This window comes from Prosopis cineraria, unplaced genomic scaffold (assembly GCF_029017545.1).
Source record: "Prosopis cineraria cultivar Desert tree isolate PC_DT_omini unplaced genomic scaffold, ASM2901754v1 PC97, whole genome shotgun sequence".
Taxonomy (NCBI): Eukaryota; Viridiplantae; Streptophyta; class Magnoliopsida; order Fabales; family Fabaceae; genus Prosopis; species Prosopis cineraria.
This window is the reverse complement of record NW_026555424.1, coordinates 26,440-48,877: the sequence shown is the minus strand read 5'-3', so window position 1 is coordinate 48,877 and position 22,438 is coordinate 26,440. Positions and strand designations below refer to the sequence as shown.

The 22,438-nt window shown below is 35.8% G+C and overlaps 2 protein-coding genes across 3 annotated transcripts; both read right to left on the bottom strand.

Annotated features, from left to right (window-relative positions):
* Nucleotides 1–2,490: 2,490 nt before the first annotated feature.
* LOC129295361 (uncharacterized) lies at nucleotides 2,491–7,979 on the bottom strand. Of its 2 annotated transcripts, none has more exons than XM_054933875.1 (9): nucleotides 7,471–7,979; nucleotides 6,889–6,972; nucleotides 6,110–6,144; nucleotides 5,822–5,942; nucleotides 4,579–4,667; nucleotides 4,032–4,143; nucleotides 3,821–3,954; nucleotides 3,496–3,544; nucleotides 2,491–2,873 (listed from the first exon to the last, which is right to left on the bottom strand). In XM_054933875.1, exons 1-9 carry the CDS (start codon nucleotides 7,657–7,659, stop codon nucleotides 2,796–2,798), a joined length of 891 nt encoding a protein of 296 aa, XP_054789850.1. In that variant the 5' UTR covers nucleotides 7,660–7,979; the 3' UTR covers nucleotides 2,491–2,795. The 2 variants fall into 2 exon arrangements, with proteins under 2 accessions (XP_054789850.1, XP_054789849.1); XM_054933874.1 differs by having other exon boundaries at nucleotides 4,579–4,670; nucleotides 7,471–7,969.
* Nucleotides 7,980–11,519: 3,540 nt separating this feature from the next.
* Nucleotides 11,520–21,410, bottom strand: LOC129295363 (FIP1[V]-like protein). Its single transcript, XM_054933876.1, has 9 exons — nucleotides 20,311–21,410; nucleotides 17,921–18,174; nucleotides 16,954–17,080; nucleotides 16,754–16,822; nucleotides 16,494–16,634; nucleotides 16,121–16,222; nucleotides 15,672–16,018; nucleotides 13,378–15,004; nucleotides 11,520–12,623 (listed from the first exon to the last, which is right to left on the bottom strand). The coding sequence occupies exons 1-9, from the start codon at nucleotides 21,238–21,240 to the stop codon at nucleotides 11,931–11,933; spliced, it is 4,290 nt and encodes a 1,429-aa protein (XP_054789851.1). The 5' UTR covers nucleotides 21,241–21,410; the 3' UTR covers nucleotides 11,520–11,930.
* Nucleotides 21,411–22,438: the final 1,028 nt, after the last annotated feature.

The following is a 22,438-nucleotide window of genomic DNA, read 5'->3' as shown; positions in this document are numbered from 1 at the left end:
CAGCACACAACGCTCGTGCAGCGTCCTGATGACCCCATAATCCTCGGAACCAGCCTTACCACATACGAATCTCATTGGTTTCGCCCTGCCATGGGTTTATTAGGGAGGCAGCACTAACCCCCGACCAATTGTGTACTTAGCCTGAAAACTAAGACAGAACACACCCAAATGCTAATGTCGCCCCCTTTTTCCATATTGTGCGAGGCTAACCAGCAGATCGTTCATTATATTGGTTTTTACACGGTCACGAAAATGTCATTTGTGACATTCTCTCACACCCAATCTAGCATGCCCTCATGCTAGGGGAGAAAAACTCTGCCCAAAGATCGCTCGTACAATACTGCCACACACACATCAGCTGATTACTGAATGGACACTCGAGTCCAAAAGTGGGGACTCGGGCGGGAAGGTAGGCTGTGGTCTACTCCGCTCCTGATGGCTCGCTGGTGCGAGTGGGTTCGAATGGTGCTGGACTAGGGTGGCCATTCAGCAGTGAGCTGATATGTGTGTGGCAGTACTGTACGGGGCGATCTTTGGGCAGAGTCTTTCTCCCCTAACACGAAGGCGTGCTAGATTGGGTGGGAGAGAATGTCACGAATGACATTTTTGTGACCGTGTAAAGACCAATATAATGAACGATCCGCTGGTTAGCCTCGCACAATATGGGAAAAGGGGGTGACATTAGCATTTGGGTGTGTTCTACCTTAGTCTTCGGGCTAAGTGTACAACTGGTCAGGGCCTCGCACAATATATGAAAAGGGGGTGACATTAGCATTTGAGTGTGTTCTGCCTTAGTCTTCTGGCTAAATGTACAACTGGTCAGGGGCTAGTGCCGACTCCCTGATGAGCCTATGGCAGGGCAAAACCAGTGGGATTCGTATGTTGTAAGGCTGGTTTCGAGGATTATGGGGTCCTCGGGACACCGCACAGGCGCTGTGTGCTACGCCAGACTCTAAGCTCGTGACAAGGCTCCAAATTTGCTTCACCTTCCTTGCGTGCGTGGTTGTTCTTGCTCCTATGACCTCCCTTATTTGTGTTGCTCATTAGTGATGCCGTCTTCACCAACCGATCTCCATCTTGTGGGTTGTTCATGGTGACCTCCGGTCGATCTTGAACTCTGTCATCCCTTCTTACATCCAATGTGTCCCTGCTCTAAAAGTGTAGTTCTCCTAGCTGTCGCCTCTTGATCTTGACTGTGGTCCACTAAATCTGCACTTCTTGTGGTCCACCATTGCTCATAGTCTATTACAACCTTGTCGTCATCGTCAAAACTTTTCGCCCTCTGCTTCACAAATTTCAATTGTCGTTGCCATTGTTTTTGTGATTGTGCTTCTACCCTTATTTACTCTCATTGCCACTGCTTCACTGATAGTTGTTATTACGTGTTGGCCTTTTTTAAAATACCCAAGGAAAGTTATTATGTGTTGGCCTTTTTTATTTAAATTTAAATTTAAATTTAAATTGGATAAAACTAGAGTGCATTTTTTAAAAAAAAGTCTTGCTTTTAATGAATATATATATAATAAATTATTACTTTTGTATATCTAATATAAAACTAAAATTGTATAAAACTTGATTTTTAAGTTCAATATTTTTTATTTATTAATTAGTCAAAAAATATATACAAAAAATTCATGCTTAATTTTGCCATTAAATATTTCAATTGGCTTCTGAATCAAATCATCCAAACAAATTTTAATTTACCTAACTGACTTCTGAAACAAAAGATATCCAAACATAAATCACTTTACATTAACTAACTTTTTCTTTAACCTCAATTTGCTAACCTCAATTGAATCCTAACCTCAATTATAAATTTTTTAATCCAAATACACTTTAAGTGTAAATTTATGATTATTAAATTTAAAATATTTTTAAAATTTATATTTTTATTTTGAAAAAATAAAGTTATGACGTGTATTTAGCAAAGTTTATTAATATATAAAATTTTATTTAAAGTGTCTTATAATTTAAAATAAAAAAATATTAAATAGTAAATAAATAAATTTAACCAGTTAAAATTTGATATGAACAATTTAGAAGTATAATTAAAATTATTTTATAAAATAAATTTTTTCCAGTTTCAGGATATATTATGTTAATTTGAAGACAATTGTAAAGTTAAAATATTAGCTGATAGTACTGACTCTAAGATGATACCAGTGGTCATCCATGGTTAATAATACTATAGTAGTGAATATAATAGTTTACTATACGTGAAAGTAATTTATGATAATCAAATACAGTATTTTTTTTGGTCAAAAAAAAATACAGTATATTTTAAAAATAAAAAAAGAAAATGAAATTAGCTCTAAGATGCTCCTATTTTTTTGTTTTTGAAAATAAAACATAAAAACATTAAAAACATTTAAATCCAAAATACTTACTTTACTTATGCATTTTTTTATTTTTAAAAACGTAGAAAACGATTTTTATACACGGAAATCAAACTGGCCCATAGTCTACATCTTTATTACGATTCTGGCCTCGTGCAAATGAATCTCGAGCACTTCTTTAACATTTCTTGGCCAAGAATCTCAAACTAAACGTTGTAAAGTTCTGCAACGCTAAAAAACTCATCAGAACTACTTCAAGCTGAATAATCAACCACCTAATTATTCCTCGCGACAGCCCTTGAACGCATATAAAGAATGAACTTCAAAGTGGAAAGCTTTCTTGCAGTTTGAGAAGCAAAATGGGAAATATGATAATGAAAATGGAATAGAAAATTAGGGCTTCAAGGCAATCTAGGCTTGAAAGAGTACAAATCGCAATGGATCACGAACTGGGTATATTTACATGATTTCTCTTCCCTTCTGTTGCAGTACAGTTTTATATGCAACTTCACCTGATGAAGTGATATAGTAGGTTACCTGCCATGAGAAGATGCAACTTCAAACAGTCATGACATGCATGAGAAAAATCAATATCATTGTAGAATATAAATTCTGTAGCAAGTAACACTATTTATAAGCCGAGATTGTGTAATTTACTCCTTGCATTCTATGCAATGTATATGATCCAATCTAGTTCCTAGGTAAACCTTTTATCAAGAATGATACAGGTAACAGATCATAGAGAAGCATGTAGCATATATCTATTATGAACAGAGCGCTTTTCCTCAGGCTTGATTTGCATAGAAGGAAAAGTGGGAAGAAAATAGTGAGGAAAAAAATCTAGGAGTAGAAAGTTCCAAAACTAGTAATTTTTTTTAAAACTATTTTTAGAAGTTTTATCTCCTAATTTTCCTTCCTTTCTATGTTTCTCCTCATCCAAACAAAAGGCTAGGACCTACTTTTGACACACATATCGTAGATATAACAAATCTGCCTATGCATGAATCTCTCCGTGCACAACATGATTCAATTGGCCAAATATCTTTAATGTATGGACTAGTAGATCAAAGCAATGCCAAAAATATTAGGGAATAATTCAGAATATCTAGATCACTAGGTTTCTTCAGAAAGAACTCATGAATGAAAGTTTGATACTCACAATTTGCATTGGGCTGACTCTGTGAAGAAGGAACCCATCAGCCAATTCTCTAAAAGAGCCAAAAGAAAAAGGAAAATTTCATAAGTAGGCACCAAATAGCAGGTGTCAAGTTAGGGTAAAGTTGTCTAGATGCCTGGTATCAAGTTTTCTGATAGAGACATAACATGTGCAAGAAACTTGTTGAGAGTCCAGCCCCCATGGGCATTGAGTCGTCAAAAATGTTCATTTGTCTTATCCTTATGAGAAAACATGATGGCAAATAGCTAAAAAGGTGTACCTAAGCCTTGCCCATGACCAAAAGCAGAGGTTGAAGAGTGGTACTCACCGACTATGTAAAGAGCTTCCATCGACAAAAAATGAATAGGGTTCTTCTTTCTGATTCAGGCCAGGGTTCCCAATGTAAGCTACACTGCTTTCTTGGGTATGGCTAGTGCAATCTTGGCCACTCAAGTACACGTTCTGAAGAGTAATATTTGGTTTAGTCAGATGAGAGACGGTGAAGGCATCATACACTTGATGACTGCATAAAGACTTACTACTTCAAGTTTCTGAAATATTCTACGCAGATGGTTGAAAACCTCTTGTCTCTCCATCTGCTCATTATTCTCTCCACAAACCACCAGTGGCTGGTACCCAACAACTATGCGCCTGAAATTGTAATTCATCAACTATTAGAATAACAATTATCATTGTATACTACAACAAGAAGTCAACATCAAGCTTCTAAGGTCCACGTCTATGTGAATTCGATAGAGTTTTATGATAGTTGTGGGGGCCTAACACAACCTTTCTTTATTATCTGGGCTTGGGATCTACTATGAAACAAAGGCGGAGTTAACAATTATTATTGTATATGTTTGGAGAAGGGGGGAAAGAAAGAGCTCGTAGACAAGATTTCTTTGTTTGAGCATTAAAGCAATAAATTGATCCATTTGAAGCCTATCTTAACTAAATACATAAAATCTCAAGTTTTATAAGGATTAAATTGATGCAAACTAACAAAAATTTGTTATGTCATATGCCCATTACACATAACCTAAATGCTAACTTCATACACAGCGGAAGTATAAAGACCGGCCATACCAGTTACTACCGTTTCTTTCTAGCGTCCTAATCATCCAATGCAACTGATTCTTCCTGTCACCACTTAGTGATCCCCTCAATGCAAATTCCTTCTGCATGAGAAAACAAAACCATAGTAGAGGAATATATTAAAGCTTAATAACAATCAAGAAGGTACAATTTCTTTCGGGCAGCAAAACCAATAGGGAGGAAAAAAGAAATTTTGTGATTTTTTATGCACAACTTAGACTGAACCAATATGAAATCAGAAACTAAGTAAATAACCTCACATTTGAAAGAAAAGGTAATTTCTATTTCATAACGTGCAAGGAATTAGTTTTGCCTGAGAATCTTGATGACCTCGGTGGCGGCTAAGTCTAACAAATAATAATCTAGAAAGCCAACAAAAGTAACAGAAGCTAAAAGGAGCGTCAGCACAGTGACATGTATACCAGGTAGAAACTAGGCTATCTTATTTCTTCCTCAAGTGTAACAATCTCAGTAAAATTGCAGCACTTACTAATTTGACTGAGGATGAAAAATTAATAGATTATTATATTCATTGCCAATCCATATGGTAAGGTTTTCACCCAAAAAAATATGATTAGGTAATCTTCTGCTTTAGACTATAAACCTGCTGACACCAAGTGCCAGCTAGATGCTATTCAAAGTCAATTTGGACATTTTTCAGTTAGTCAAGTCCGTTACCATCTTCGGCATAAAAAAATTAAGATTAGGAGAGCAAGTGACCATAAAGAAAAGACTCGATACTAAAACCTAAAGAGCTCATGAAAGCTTCTTTTCACACCATGCACTCCCCATCCCAACCCCACACACATTTTGCTGTGACAGATATGCCCTCTTACTTTATATGATATTTTTGTAACTAAAATGTCAAATTGATCAATAACGAACTTAAAAAATATATATATCTCAACCAAATTAAGCAAGGGTGTGGGATTGGCTAGCTTATAACGTTACCACATCAAATGCAGATCATATTTGAGGATATATATAATCTAAAATTAGCATTTTATAAAAGAGATATATCAAATACTAGCATGAATAATAAAACCTGCAGGTAAAACATCATTGCTAGAGCAGCAAGTCAGATGGATGCAGAGGATGGCCAAATTCAGTAAAATGAAAACATCGTATGACAAGCAGGCAAGAAAGCACATCAGAATTTAACTTCAACTCTACCAAGAAATTCTTCAGTGAAATGCCCTGAATGCAGATAAATATTGAACACACAAGAACATACTTGCAGCAATTCAGTATCCACACCGATAATATCTAGTGTCTTCCCATTAGATATTTTGAACTTCTCTTCAAAGCACCCTGCTACTGGTCCTTTTGAAGTTCTTGTGGAGCACGAGATGTACCTGCAGATGAATTCCTTTCATAACCATCATATCAAGATGATTTGACGAGAAAAGTAATTGATCAAACAACACATTGGTATTCAAGACTTTGTGGTAACTGGTGACATCATTTCCATGTCATGCAAATATACCAACATAGAGAACCAATTGCTCAGATGATAATATACCAGGGAAGCTTCAGTGATGGAAGCTGCCGAGTAGCCTGTAAAAAAATATATGGTTGCTTATAGAGCCATGAGCCAGAATGTCGTTGTATTAAAAGTAAAATCAACCATAATCACTTGTTAAAGTGAATATCAAACATCCATTAAAAAAAAGATCAAGTAGTGATAATTCATTATTTTCATGCTCATAAAAGGAAATAAACAATATCTTTGGCACCTCAATTTTAGTCAGAAGCTAATATCTCAGTCAAACTATCAGAGAACCATTTCAAAGGTTAGTTAAACTAGTTAAAACAAGGAAAAAGATTTGGTTGAAATTCCTTAGGTTTTCACTATCAATTTTTTCAACAGAAAACATGAACATTTTTTTCCAATTCAGCACCTTATTACAGACTGGTTCAGACTTCAAAGCTCTTTCTGGTTGAAGAAATTGTTATCAAACACTTCAAGAACCACATCTGAAGCCTAATTTGCTAACAATATAGGAAAATTTTTCACCTTTCCAGCTTTCCTTGCACAAAAATTTGGAGATATGCAATATCTATTTTCTTTTATTATTGTAATTTAACAGTAACCGTCCCTTATTATTGTTGTTGTTGTTGTTGTTATTGTTATTGTATCAGAAACACAAGAAATGTTTATCATGCATAAATTTCTTTTATGTTATTTATCTGTTCATTCTATTTCATTTTTCATAACAAATGGGCCATAAGTATTTTTCGTGGAAGTTAAAACAGACCAAAAAGAGGAGGATTGTGGTCCTGTAAAGATAATGATCTTACATTCTGAAAGAGTGGATCATCTTCCCCAAGCTCACTGCTGCTCACGAGAAAACTTGCTCTGTAAGTCTTTGCCACCTTCTCCATCTTCATGAACGACAAAATTATTATTATTCTTTTTTTTTTTGGGAGGGGGAGCAATGATATAGGCTAGACCAGAATTAGTTGAACCAACAAAGAGACTATAGATTCCAATGTGTCAATGAAGGAAAAGATAAGGAGATGAATCTGAATATCTGGTTCATGCATTTCAACAAACAGGTGGGACTTCTTTAAAGTAACAGTTAAATTGCATATCCATATACAACACTTTTCTGCATCCAGGTCGATCATAAAATTTAAAGGGTAACGCAGTAAAGTGGGAAGAAAGGCAAATGTACTTCGAAAAGTCTATATTATATGATTCAAAAACTTGCTGCAAATAAAAATCAGCTTCAACATACTATATCAGGCTTAGCAGAGAACTGGTATCAAGTATGAAAGAGTAAATTTCTTTATCCAATGATGCACTTGGTTCAGCTGAAGAAAGAGAAATGGACCCAATTCCAAAATCAAAAGAAAAATGAGGAGGGGACAAAAAACTACCTGTTTCAGTAGATCTAATTGTTGTTGAAGCGGTCTGAAGCCTCCTTTCACACTGATGAAGTACAAATCAAGAGAGGTGCGTCCATATATGAACTTCGGAGGACGTCCCAAGTTTAGAGCTATGTAGAGAGCAAAGCAGAGAGAAACCTGTGTAACAACCGTACAGACCCAAGATGTCTTCTTCTCCATTTCGACATAGAAATTTTCAGAAAGCTTTCTCCTCCACTTAGTGTAATGGCGACGTGCTCGATCTGAAACGTCAGAGATCAACTATAGCTTATAGGCCCACGTCGCATATGACGATGGGCCCCCCAACCCCCTCAGGAAATCAATCATCGACACGACAGAATCATGTGCGTATGTGAGAGTGAAATCCATAGGAAGATATAAGCTCTGGATTATTTTCACCGTATGATACAATCAGTCAAATCATGTTATGGTCCGAAACAAAGGTTCAACACGATTGATTAATTTTTTGTCATAAAAAAACAAGATTGAGCCGCCGAAATCGAATATACGTACAACCTCAAGACTCCCACACGGCTTGGCATTCTCATATTCATATATACAAGCCCACAAACACAGGAAGATAAGTTTCCCTTTTTTTTTTTTTTTAAATTGAGGTGACGTTTCCTTCTCGATTCCTCAAGGTATCTCCGATGGGTTAGCTTGTGAACGGATTTACTTCCAATGTATGATGATGACGAGAGAGAGAAAAGCATATAAATTCAGAAACAAGTTTCACTGTTTATCATAGAAATGAACAGAATAGATAAAACTGGGAAAAATTTATTTCACAAATACTAAATTAAATTTGTATATTTTAGATCAAATCTAGTTAAGAAAAATGCTTATATTTTAAATTAGAGGGAGTAGCTAATTCATAATCAGTCTAACTACAATTTAATTACAATTTTTTCTTATTAACATGTTTCATTTTATTGAAAGTAATTCAATTACAAAACATTAATTTTAAATAAGTTCCTTAACTAATTCAATGACATGTACATTTTTTAGTCTTGATCCCTAGTTCTAAACTAATTTAGATGGCCAATTTAACCTCTATTAGGCCTCTATTTCAAAGCGGATTGAATTAGGCCAATTTTATTAGCAATTTGAACTTAAATTATTTTTAAAAAATTAACGCAGTAATATTGGTTTTTTTTAAAAACAAAAACATCTAATCTCAATTGTAAATGAACATTGATCTATTCACCGGGGAAAAAAAAACATACACAGATCTCATCATATATAAGGATCTTGTTCACTCTATTTTTTTAATAAAGCGATGCTGCTCACAACAGGGAAGAATTCAAATCATATTATTCGAAGTTTCTGGTACGGCACATGTACATGGCCTTATATAACTTTTCTATCCTTAATATTTTTTTCTTATTTATTTTTCACACTCTAAATTTTGTCTCTCGGACAATTTAATTTATCTATTTATTTACTTTATTGATTCAAAGCGATTCAATTCTTCAAGATCTACAATTTAAAATTAAATTGCTTTGAGTAAATATTAATTTAAGGACTATAAATGGATGATTTAATGAAAGTTTAACGAGTAAAAATATTTTATTTTTTAAATCTTTTCACACTTTATCTTACTCCGTTCAAAAATATAAGACATTTTTTGAAGAGTTAGATATTCAAAGATATAAGGCATTTTTAGTCTTTCGAGGTGTAATTATTACTTTTTTTTCAAAAGTGACTCTATTAATAATGACTTTATACTTATGTTAGAGTATTTAATAGAGATAAATATAAAAATATAGAGTTAGTTAAAAAGGAAATAATTATTTTATTAGGGATAAAATTTGATTAAAAATATTATATATTTTTTAACAGAGAAAGAAATATCTTTCTGGGGGAACTGAGAAGCTGAAGTCACCATGAACCACATTTTGAGATGAAAAGAGCTTTCTACAAATTGTTTTTATTTATTATTTTAAAAATTAGTGTTTTGTAGAATATATTTTAAAAAAATAATGAAAATAATTTTTTTTTGCATCCTCCTTGTTTTTCACAACAACAATTATAGAGTATCTAAAAAATATTTTTATTTTCTACTCTTCAAAATAATATTTATTTTTTTTGTTTTTCAAAATATTTTTTAAAAGTACATTATTAAACAGATTTTTTTATTTTTAACTATTGGTATAACAAGTTGCCAAATAAACCCTAATTCTCTCCACTCTCCACTGACTTCTCATCAACTTCATCTCCATCATTGAATGATTTAAAATGAAAATTTATGACAGTATTATTCAAATGTAAAAAAATTGTTGATTAAATTTGAATCATTGACTATAAAAATATGAGATTTCAGATCTGTAATAGAGACAAGAACACATGGGGGCAAAGGAAAATGCATCGAGGTCATGAATTACTGTACACTACTGCTAGATCCATTGGAGAATGGTTCAAGAGTAAGGTGGAGCATATTATGATCATTGGAATATATATTAATTATTGATTATTGATTACTTCTCTAGTCCTATTTACAACTTATACTGCAAGAAAATTATTGATTTTGATCCTTTTTATAGGATACATTAATTATTATGGATAAACATAACTTTTAGTTTTTATATTTAACTCGTGTTTTGCTTTTGGTCTTTATATTTTTTTTTTATGTTTTAGGTTCCTATAATTTTTTTTATTATTTTTGATCCCTCTATGAGCAAAGTATATGGACTTTAAAAAATTCAAAATAATGAAAAACAAAAGTATAGAAACCTAAAACATTCAAAAATATATAGGGATCAAAAGCAAAACGCAAATAACAAAGAGAGACTAAAAGTTATGTTTATCCAATTATCATTGTATCCATCTTTGTCCTTCCGCCTTTATTATATATTGGGAATGTTATTAAATATTAAATATTTTATTTTTTTTATATATATATTGAATAGAAATAAAGTTAAAAATTTATTAAATTTTGAAATAAAGTTAATGAGGTTAAATAAAAATATTAGAAGCAACTTATAGTTAAAACGGGAGAGAGTATTGCTCACATCTTAATTATCAATCATCGATTAAATGTTTGAAAGATAATCAGAAGAGGACAAAATCATGGTGCAAAAGCCGCATCAGCAATTATTTCTTCTACCACAAAAAATAGGAATAAATCTTGTCGACTCTGACAAACACTTGCCTTGTAACCATGAATATACTGTTCAGAAAAACAAATTGTTATTGTAATTGTAATTAGATTGTAAGGCACGCTTTGCGCAAAGTCTAACTTTTGTATTATGTTGATAATTATATAGTATACGTCAACTTTAGTTTTGGTGTTCTAGATGTTGAATGAGAGTTCTCGTGCCCTTTCCACATTGTTCAATAATTAAATAAATTTTACGTCCAGACAAATATTTTTATATTAAAAAAAAACCTTGTCAAACTTCACATTGGAAATAGCACATGTTCTTTTTACCATAAACAACTAAGTTGTTACCTACAAAAAATAATATTTAAATTTTCAACCACTTGCTAAAATAACGAAAACTCCATCACTCATGTTAATTTCATTTGATAATATTCTAATGAGTATGCTTTTAGTAATTAATAAGAATTAAAATGACTTGAGGCAAGATCTGGAATGCTAGCTTCCCCGCCTCTTTATTTCATATTTTCTTGGTCTTTTCTTAGGCTTCAACGTCCAGTGCTTGTAACCACCAACATTTAGAATTTAGAAAGTCCCAAGGAGTACAATTACTAAACATTATACGGGTGAGTTAAAAACATGATTTTCTGATCAAACATTCATCCGCACCCACATCTAATTATTTATTTTCACTGAAAGTCAGGGTGAAGAGGATTATTTTCATTGACAGTGAAAAATAAAAAAAAGCATTTTGTATTTGCAAGCGTGCTTCCTTAAACTTAAATAGTACGATGAGAGAGATTTATAACTGGCAAGATTTTGCTGCTACTTTTTTTTTTACCTGTTCATATTCCACAACAGTTACATTCCCTTCCTGACTTCACTATAGAGGATTTCTGCTGTAACCCTAAACTGGCACTATCCTACAGTGTCATGATCGGAAAGAAGAATAAAGTGATATAGTAAAACAGTTACCAGAGCTTGTTTATAATCTACAAGACTAAAACAAAAGACAGGCGCCTTCGACTTCTTACAACGGTCCTCCGCCAACCAGGATGCTTCCTGTTTTTTCTTTTCAATACTCGGACCTGCCAGGGCCACAAGAGGTGACCAGTATTAGGCTCATGCCTCATCATCCATGTCAGTGGTTTCTGGATGTATTTGTATCCGACCCTAGTCAAATTCCCAACACAATCCTCAGCCGAGATCAGAAAAATGTGCCACCTATTACAGTGACCAGTTTCAATTTTACGTTTTCACCTGTATATACATATAGTATAATGCATATGTTGGAAGAAGCATGGTTACAAAAATGACATTACAACTGAAGAATTACAAATCATCTGAAACCCTAACGATGCCATCTTCTGATCTTCAACGTAGATATTGCATGGCTGGCTAGCTGGGGTTCTAGGTTTGCCAGAACTAGGCCGATGCCTCGGTAGATTTTTGCCAAAGCAATGGTGGGATCCTGTTTTTTTCCCCATTTAGTTACTGATCCATCTTCTTTTTCGTGCTGGTCGTTCTTGTTTGACTTCTGAATCCACAGTATTTTCACTTTTAGCAGAAGGCAATGGTTCGCTCTCCAACTTTTGATAGTCAGAGCCTCTTTCTCACTTGGCATTGGGAGCTTGAACCGCTCACTGCGTTTCTTCAACTTCTCAACTGTGTCAATGTGCCGATCCCCAGATCCCTTAGGATCAGCATCTTTGCTTTCCATATCAATGGAATCCTTTCCTTCAGCTGATGCGTTGTGCTGGTTTTCGACAGTCTCAACTGTCTTGGCAGATTCATCCACAGGTTTCCCAACTCCAGAAGACGCATCATTGTTATCTTTATCAATGTCTTTGAACTTCAGGGAAGATGATGGCTTGCCAGTCACACTGAAATCCCTTTCCTTATGACTCGTCCAGCGTTCCAATTTAGATCTTCCTCTACGAGATTCATGTTGTTCATCATCTGATGAAATGTCTTCCCGATGTTTTCTGGACGGATGATGCCCTTCTTGCTCAATGCGTCCTTCTTCAATGGAGACTCTTGAGCTCTTCACAAACAGGAAAAAATATACAATACCAACGATAATGATAATGGTATTATAAAATCTAAAAATCAACAAACTGCAAACAAACAACAGAAATGAAGTTTGACTGACTTAAGATAAACAATTAAAAAAAAAAGGTCCTACAAATTAGGCATAATAGACATTCTCTGGAATTTAGCAACCCGAATACATTCAGACTACTATGTAAAACACCAATCAGCCAACTAGCATATTTAATCTCAGTGGTGAGCCCTTCAAAGTGTAATGTTGGGGTCCTAAGTTCAAATACTGGTATAAAAATACGCAAAAAAAAAAAAAAAAAAACAAACAAACAAACCAGATAGCCACCTGAAGTTAGTTCAGGTGGCAAGTGTGGGGTTGGTTGTGGGTAAAGGTCAAGGTTCAAGCCCTCCTAATGTAACAAGAAAAAAAGTCTACTCTTCAAAGTTGACAATGAAAATAGGAAAAATAAGGCTCCTCATGTCATTGAGTTGGGCCAGTATAATTCAGGCAAGTGTAAAACTAGCTTTTATTTATCATGCCTACCCTGCCATACAAATATTTGGACTTGAACGGAATTTAATTTGGAGAAAACATGCCACATATAAAAATTTTATGGCCAGGATCAAATTTTGAACTTCCAATAATTTTAGATTATCAGGATCTTCTACTCGGGCACATAGAGACAGATCAAATCCAAGAAAAAGAGAGCTTTACTTTCCAGAGACTTTCACATTTTTACAGATAAGCAATATACCTTCCTGTTGGTCTGACCACTTTGATCTTCCTGATTTCTCTTGGACAGACTATTATGATCACTGAGATCAGATTCTTTGCTTCTCCTTGTGCCCTCTTTATGCCTTTTCTCATTAACTCTTTGGTTATCTGAAACAGTAGCAGCACGATCACCACGACTACTTGACCTTTCCTGCCTAGATCGCTTTTCCTCACTGCTATAGTGATTTCCACGGGTATTAGAATCCTCACGACCCTTATGATGAGGACTTTCATCCCGAATTCGATCCCTTCTCTTCACTTGTTCACTAGGCCGCGTTGCATCTCTAGATTGGTACTCTTTCACAGAAGCTCTGTGCTCATCTTGAGCCCTAACATGGCCAGCCCATGATTTTTCTTCAGCACCTCGTCCACTTCTTACAGAACTCCTTCCCTCTTCTCTTTCACGCTTTGATGGATGTTCTTCATGAGATTGTTTTGCCCTGTGCCACTCCTCCTTATCTCTCTGCCTATCAGACCTCTCCTTCAGTAGTAATCCATCATCCTTCTGCCTAGAGGCATAATGATCATCTAAGTTGTCTCTACTTCTTTGCAGATCATTTCTCTTCCGTGGATCCAACACTACATCTCTTTCTCTCCTACGCCGACTGCCACTCTCCCTGTAGCCATGCAACATATCTTCTTTATCAATATGGTCCCTCCTAATATACTCCTCATCCTTCCTCCTCTTGTTATGGTAATCTTCCATAGCTTCATACCTACTCTTCAAGCCATCATCTTTTTCCCAGTATCCTGAGTCCCTTAACCCTATATCCTTATCGTAGGGAACCCTATAACTACCATTATCCAACTGTTTTCGTGAATAGAGGCTATCATCTCTGTCACTCCTCTCATTCTCTCGGACCTTAACCCTATCCCTCTTTCTTGTTTCATCATTTCTGCCCCTTCTGCCATAGGGATCATCATCTCTGCGGGCCCAGGCAATGTCAGAGCTGTCCCTATCTTTTTGCCTGCCAAATCCATCAGCCTTCATGTGCAATTGATGCGCTGAGCTAGGATGCCACTCTTTGTAAGGGTATGGTTCCTCTCTGCCTTTAGGCAGTAGGCGATCTCTTTCAGGTTCTTGCCTTCCGTCATGCTCTCTTCTATGGAGATCGTCGTGCTCATTTTCATCAAAGGGCCTTCTATTTGCACCCAGACGTGCTGACTGTGCATCCTGAACTACTTCCTCCTCATAACCATCCAGCCGCTTCTGATAGCCCCTGCTCCTTACTGAACTTGCTTTGCTGTTATCACTACTTCTTGCTGCTTTTGAGTTCTCCCAATCATCAACTTCATCAAGTAGAGGTTCCTCATCTTGAGATGTTAATTTCTCTGTCTTCCCATCACAGCTCTTAAGGGTATCTCTTTTGTCCTCTGCATTAAGATCCATTTCCTCCTTTTCTATTTTGGAACTTTCACCAGCCATCCCAGGCTCATCAAGATTAGCATCCTTGTCCCCAACACTAGACTCCCTTGCATTTTCAGCCATAGGAGATGACAAGTGTGCATTATCTCTCCTTTCCATGCTTTCATCAGAATCTTCTTTTTTATTGTCATTAATTTCTCGACTAGGAGTTATACAAGAACTTGCCCTTCCTTGTATCTGCCTGTGAATAGAAAACCCCAGATGGTAAATATGTGAAGATGCAAAATACCAAACCTATTAGTTTTGAACTTCAACTTTAACAAGAGATCCCAGAATATGCAAAGAAAATAACAAAGATGTCCTCTTTAAAAGAAAGATTCAGAGAATACATTTTATGATCTTACAATTGAAAAGGCAATAATTTAACGGGAAAAAATCCCCTACATCTAAATGCGGGTCTATCGCCTTTCTTCTTAAACTCTATGACCCCACACATGTTTCATCGTGCTCTAGATCATGTTCAAATATCATTCTTCCATGCACAAACTGCAACTCAATAATTTTGATGAAATGAAAATTTCATGCAAAGAAATATCCATCTAATAACCTATTTTTTGTCAATAAAGATGTTGCCCCCACAATCAATAAAATCTCTTCATCACTGCAAACTTTCAACACAAACTAACAAGTTAATTGCATTTTTTTGTGGAACAAACCATCTAGTATATGGCAATACTAACTAATCTGGAGTCAAGCCATGTTGAACCACAATTGGGTGGAGGATCTCCCAACATGGCTTTCTCCTCTCCCAATCAGAGTTATGCCTTGGGATTAACTTGTAAGTTGAAAATGCAATACATATTGACAATGCACAATTCTACAGGCAAATAATCGGGACTTCTTCATACCTTTCCACATCAGAGGAGACAGAATTGCCGCCACTGGGTTTAGGAGTTTGGTCCCTAGTACTAGTGCAGTTGACTGATTCTTCCTGAGAGAAAGGCAAAGTTTCACCTCCTTCAAGCACGTCAGCCGGTGGGGACTTCTTGAATGTCATTCTTTTTCCAGCCAGGTCTCTCTTTCTACTACTATAATCTTGAGGAAATCCATCAAAATACTCATGCTCCACATTTGGAACCTCGTCAACAACATCCTCCTCTTCAAAATCATCTCTCTGGGGCTCTCCTCCCTCATATTGATCTTGAACAGCAATCCCTGCAGAGGAATCATCATCGGCAGAATCCTGCAAAACAATCTGTGCACACAAATACTTTCAGCCATGAGTGCAGGGCAGATATGCCACATAAACATAATTATCCAATTGCATCATAGGCTGAACCACAAGACGATCAATTACCTCAATGATTGCATCTGAATCACGGATTCGTGGAGGTCGAGTGTCAATGGAAGGAAGGCGTTCACCAAGACCACCTTCCACCTGTATTGCTCTCCCAGTTGGCTGGGGGACAATAAATTAAAATATAAGATACAGAGACTAAATGGGAAATGAAAGGGCGATAAACCTTCTTTTTTTTGGCCTTAGAGAGCAATAGATCTCAGCACATATATTTAATGCTATATCAATCAGCTACATGCAGACTAAGTGGAAAATAATAGGCCCCAAAAAGTTGCAAAATCTGGCCTTCATGAGATAGAAATTCAAAAACGGTTTATTTCTTTTTAAGATAAAAGAAGTGCAAATGCAAAACAAATGTGAGAAGAAGACATACAAGTGGTGGCCTCACACGCCCAGAACCTTTTCCAACATCACTTTGTCCAGCATCTGACTTTACAGAATTTGTATTTTCCACATTGACATCACGCATACCAGTTGCTGCTGCTAATTCAGGGGGCAAATCTGGGTCATACTCCTGCAATGACATTGACTCAATGAATTGGATGTTTCTAAAAAAATAAAGTAAAAAAAGACAGCACACGCCATGAAAAATGGGATAACAGGTTCTTTATAAGATACAGTGTCAGCACTAACCTGCTCCATTCTGCCACTTTCATATACACGGATTTTGCTTTGCATTGTAGACTCTAGGCGCAGTTGTTCCTAGAAAGTCAAGCATTAAAAGGAAAAAAGAGAGAGTAAAAGTCTCAGTCCACTGTTCTCACTAAATTTCTTTTTTTTTTTTATACAGTTCTCACTAAATTTCTAGAGAATGTGAACATGAAAAATTTTACCAGCTGCTTGCAGTATTCTTTCCAGGTCTCCTCAATCAAACCAAAGTTGAAAAAGTCTGATGTGTCAACACCAGGATATTTCCAAGGCTTTTCCTCAAAACTATCAATATCAACATCAAATATAGTCCTGAAAGTTACAGGCAAGTTTAGATAAGCACTCATCAGATGTTAACAACTGATAAATTTTACCCAAATAGAAAGATGGCAGAAAATTAATCGAGATTAAAGCATCATACATATTACATGAAAGATTTAGCCTTAATTTAAAACCCCAACACAAGAAGAATTCAAAGATGCAAGGAATACTGGCTTCACACAACATAAATTTGTAATTATTAGTGAGACATTTCTCAGAAAATTTGTCCATCCAAACGCAAGTGCATGGACAATAATGAAACCAAACAAAAAAAAACAAAAAAAGCAGTGATATTGAAAATAATCAACGAAATAAGTAAAGATAGAAAGAGGAAGTAAGGAAGGTGGCACAGAAAAACAGAGAATTAAACTGACAACGTATCTGATCTGAACAACGTGCAAAGCCATAAGGCCATGTATAATGAAGCCTAAAAAGAAAATAAAACAAATAAAAAGAAAAATCACGAAACAAATAAATGTCAGAAAATACATAAATCTTGAACAACCCTAAAAATTCTAAATGATCTAGAATTTCCTACTCCTGAAGTAAATCTTCTACAATTTCATCTCCCCTAGTACTCTCTTCCCATTCTCCATGACTAACATAAAGCTCACCAACTTAACACATCAGCATTTCATGCTCATGGTAAGAATGATTTGATAGTCAAATGTACACGTTCATAAAAACCAAAATTCAAGGCAAGAAGACATAACGTGATTAACCTACTTGATTGCAGTCTACACCACCAGGAAAATGCCTTTAAGATAACAAATCATTGGATAAAAAATTACACGTTCATCCATGCATGCACATTAAGTCAATTAAATTTACTTGTGCGAGGGAAGAGTAAATTCCAGTCCACCACCAAAACCCCGCCCTGCTGCACTGTTGCCCCAAACAGGTAATCCAGGACCTGCATGAAAACCTTTTTGCAAAGCAGCAGCACCTTTTATTCCAGGAGGTCTCCAGTCCCCTCTTCCACGACCAGCCATAGGAACCATGTTAGCAGGTGGACGGATCTGACCAGCAGATACTCCCGGGGCAGTAGATGCTCCAGGTATTGGCGCTGCACCAGGCCTGACATACTGCATTACAATAGAAAACAAATTAATAGATGATTTTAATAATGTATTGCTATGCATCTAAATATCAAGAATTATCTACACAGCTTGGAGGAAACAACTCCCAAAAGGTGCCCGGTGACAGAATGATTAAAATGCCTGGGGAGAGAAACATGACTAAATTCTTCCCTTCTGAAAGAATATGATTGAAATTAAAGTATTTACAAAGTCCCACCACTATATGAAGATGGTCAAATCTAGCAGAGAACACAGTTAGAGAGGGAATAGATTTTTTTCTGGAAATCGTTCACTCAAGTACATTAAAAGGCCACCAAGAAAACACAAACCCCGTAGAATAAGGAACAAAAAGTAATTTGATAATCAAAAACTTATGATCATCAAGAAATTAAACTCACCATGGAAGAAAAACACCACAGAACAAATTAAAACATCAAATCGATGATCCTTTGATAAAATCATTAATATAAAGGCAAAGTTGTAACCAAGCACTTCACAATAAATTACCACATAGGATATATACCTGTAAAAGGTAGCAATCCTTGCTTAAACATCACATACATTAGCTCTAGGCAGTATTTGGTTAAGCAAGAGATATGAGGAACATTTGCACATCAGATCATCCACTCAAATATCCATAGTTTCCAAGTATTACAACTTAATAAAGTAACATCAATGATAAAAAACAGTATCCTAATCTCTTCTTTTTTCTCACTGTGTAGGACATAAACTAGGTGTGAAATTTACAAGTGGCTCCTAATACAACTTCCCTCAGCAACCCTAAAGCTTGTCACAATTCGTCAATTCAATACAATCCCACTTTTTAAGCAAACCCATGCTTAATTTCTATAGGTTTCCAGTTTTTACAAGTGAGGATAGATAGAAAACATGAGATAGGTATGATTCTTGATTCTCATTCCGATAAACATGAGATAGAAAACAGCCCCGCGAGAGAATGTTAAGCCAGTAGAATTGCTTCATCCTCCCATGGGAAAGAGAAAACATGCCATAAGTTTATCATAATACTTAAAAAAAAAAAATGCTATTTGGTTGAGCATTGAGCAGGTTAACCTGCAAACAACAAACCTTGGGTATGGTTGCAGCTTTACGCACCCATCCAAGAACAGTTAATGGAAAGGTAGTTATTCCAAGTATTGAGAGACGTCAGATGCAAGAGGATAATGAAGAGGGGGCGAAATTCAACTTATTATAGCATTTAAACATTCAAAATGCAATTGAAGAATCACCCAACAAGCAACCATGTTATCATGACTATGTAGTGAAACCCTTTATTTCCCCCTCTAGAAGCGCCTTTTATATACCTAAATATCTAGAAGAAGCCACACTTTTTATACATCATAAATAGGCTCACTTTTGACTCCATACAAAACACAAGCCCACAACCGAGCTGATAAATACACTACATGCCTTCGTGGTCTTTCACAACGAAAAGGATAATTGAGGTACTAGGAGATAACCATGAAATATGACTCGCTTGCACATGACTATAACAAAGCACAATATCACCAATACTTTGCACCATGTTTGCCTGGTCCTTAAACCCATGTCTCAGCTAGGCAACTGACATAAACATTTAACTAGAGTGGGTAGCACTGTTCAATACTTGTGAATGATGTGACTCCCCACCTTTTTATGTTTTACATTGATATATGATATATTAATTCCTTTCCATGTCTGTAAAGAGAGATGTTCAACTTTCCGCGTGTGTAAGCCTCAATAGTTAATTTGGTAACAGAAGAAACATCAGAAAATCTTCTGCATTATGTAAAAGATGGCCATTTAAACTTGCAGCAGGCATTCTCATTTTATTGAGAAGCCCCGTAAAGTTGAACCCATTGCCTTCCAGGCTTTTATTACTTCATCCAGATCATTGTTGTGTCAGCTGCTTTTTGCCAGACATTCAGCTTTTCAAAATTTTTCTCAACAAACGCGCATGAAAGAAACATTAATGTTGGCTACGTTAAAACCATAAAATTTTATTTCAATAACAAACGAAGCAACATATCACATCGTACAATACAAGTCTATATTGTTGAAATCTAATTCTTTATATGATACATGAAGGGGAACGAGAAACCCCAAATACAAGTAATTGCCTTTCAAGCAACACAAGACACTGACCTTAAACTGCGAATGAAATGGATGATACCCATGATTGCTATAACCGACTTTTGGCACCACTGTCACGCCCCCACTTGCTTTGGCAGAGTCACCCATATCCTTCCTCTCACCATCAGCGGGTTGCGCTGAGTTCTCGCCCCACTCTTGCACCTCAGTTGCCTGACTTGGGTCGCCATCTGCCACGATAACCAGCTCGCTATCTTCATCTTCGTCATCTTCGCCCACCATTCCACCTCTTTCCATGTCCATATGATTATTCAACACTATCTGCAAATCATCCTCACTGTCACTATCCCAATCATCGCCCTCGCCTCTGTCACCGCTCTCATTAAACCTTCCGGCAGCAACAACCACACCATCAATACAGCCGCCAGCACCGCTTGATAATCCAGGAATAATTGGCTCGGAACCCACCTCTTCAATTCCATCACCGTCATCCTCGATGTCAAATTTTACATCCTTCTCCGTCAAATCGTCTCCTTTCACAGCAACTTCGCCGCGCACATCTCCAATGCCAGATTCCTTACCACGGTTCACATCCTGTAAAGCCCTACCAGCCGATTCCGCATCTCCACGTTCAATAACCTTAGCAGCCTCAACTGATTCATCTTCCTTCCCAGGTCCACGCTCATCTATCTCATCGCACCCGATCAAACCCGGCGCAGAACTGGAAGCTACAGCGCGAGCAGATTCTTCGACGAAGTCGTCCCGCTTGGGAGCTCCGGTTTGATCGGACGACTGGTAGGGAACAGCCGAATTAGGGTGAGGAGCTCCGTGGAGGATCTCTTGTCGATGGGTCTGGAAATTGAGATCGATCGAACGGGTGGCAGATGGGGGCGCAGAGAAAGACTGAGGAGCGGTGGAAGATGTCGGAGCAAAGGGTCGGAGCACGTCAGTGTATAAATCTCCGAACTCATCGTCATCTTCCATAAAAGAGGAGTTCTTCGGGAAGAGAGAGATTGAAACAAAGAAGAGTGAGATGGAACGAAACACAGCGATGGAGGAAGGTGTGCCTTGAGGAGGCAGGAGGGTTTTGAGGTTTGGCCTTGGCAAAGTGCACAGCAGCTTTGTTGTTGTTGTTATTGTTATTCCTCAGATTTACCATTCCAAAGCAAACTACAAACAGAAATTAACCATGGCCCAAACCCTGGCTTGGAAATTCTCCCGCGAATGCCTGTATTTATTTATTTTTTTCATTCACTGATGTTGGCTCTTTGATAAAACGAAAAAAATCATCGATAGAAAAATAACAGTGAATTCATGACAAAAAAAAAACATATATAATTATTGTCACTTTTTTCAAGGAAATATAATTATTATCACTGAAAACGTAAGACTTGGAAGCTACTATAAATAAGAAAAACGTAACACTCCTTTTTTATTTAGAAAAAGCACAGATTTGAAATTGATAATGCTAGCAAATTATTATAAACGTGCTGAGAATATTTATCTTCTTTAGATTGCCCAGAAAAAATATTTATCTTCTTTAAATTAAATATATAAAAATGCAAGGATTTAGTCTAGTTACTCTTTAAAGCCCAGTGAACGAATCTTTTCACGTTTAGAAAAAAAAAAAGCTCTTAAATCCCATACAAAAACATCTAAATATGAAAAAAATCTCATAAAGTCATAAATTATATTGGCAAGTTGAAGTCTCATATTTTTCGTCGTTGTTAATTTGTTATGTTATGGCAGGATTTGAATTTAAATTTAATTCAAATCTCTCAATTGGATATATAAAAATTTATCAAGATCCAAATCTAAATCCATTTATGACTGCAACTTTTTTATAATTTTAAATTATTTCTATATTTTAATCATTTGACATTTCAAACATATTTTTCTTTTCGTATTTTCATTGTTAATATCTTCATGATTCTCATATCTTCTCACATGTCTCATTCTTATACCTCATTCATTAAAAAATAAAAATAAATTTACTATTTTCAATCTTCCATTTTTATTCTAAATTTCAACTCATCTATCTTCATCCGAAACTTTTTAAACTATTCAAATAATGAATTTTAAATACATAGATTTAAAATATAAAATTTAAATTTAAATCCATCAATTCAAACAAGTAATTGTTAATATAATTACAGATGATAGTAGTTTGGACTCTTTAAGT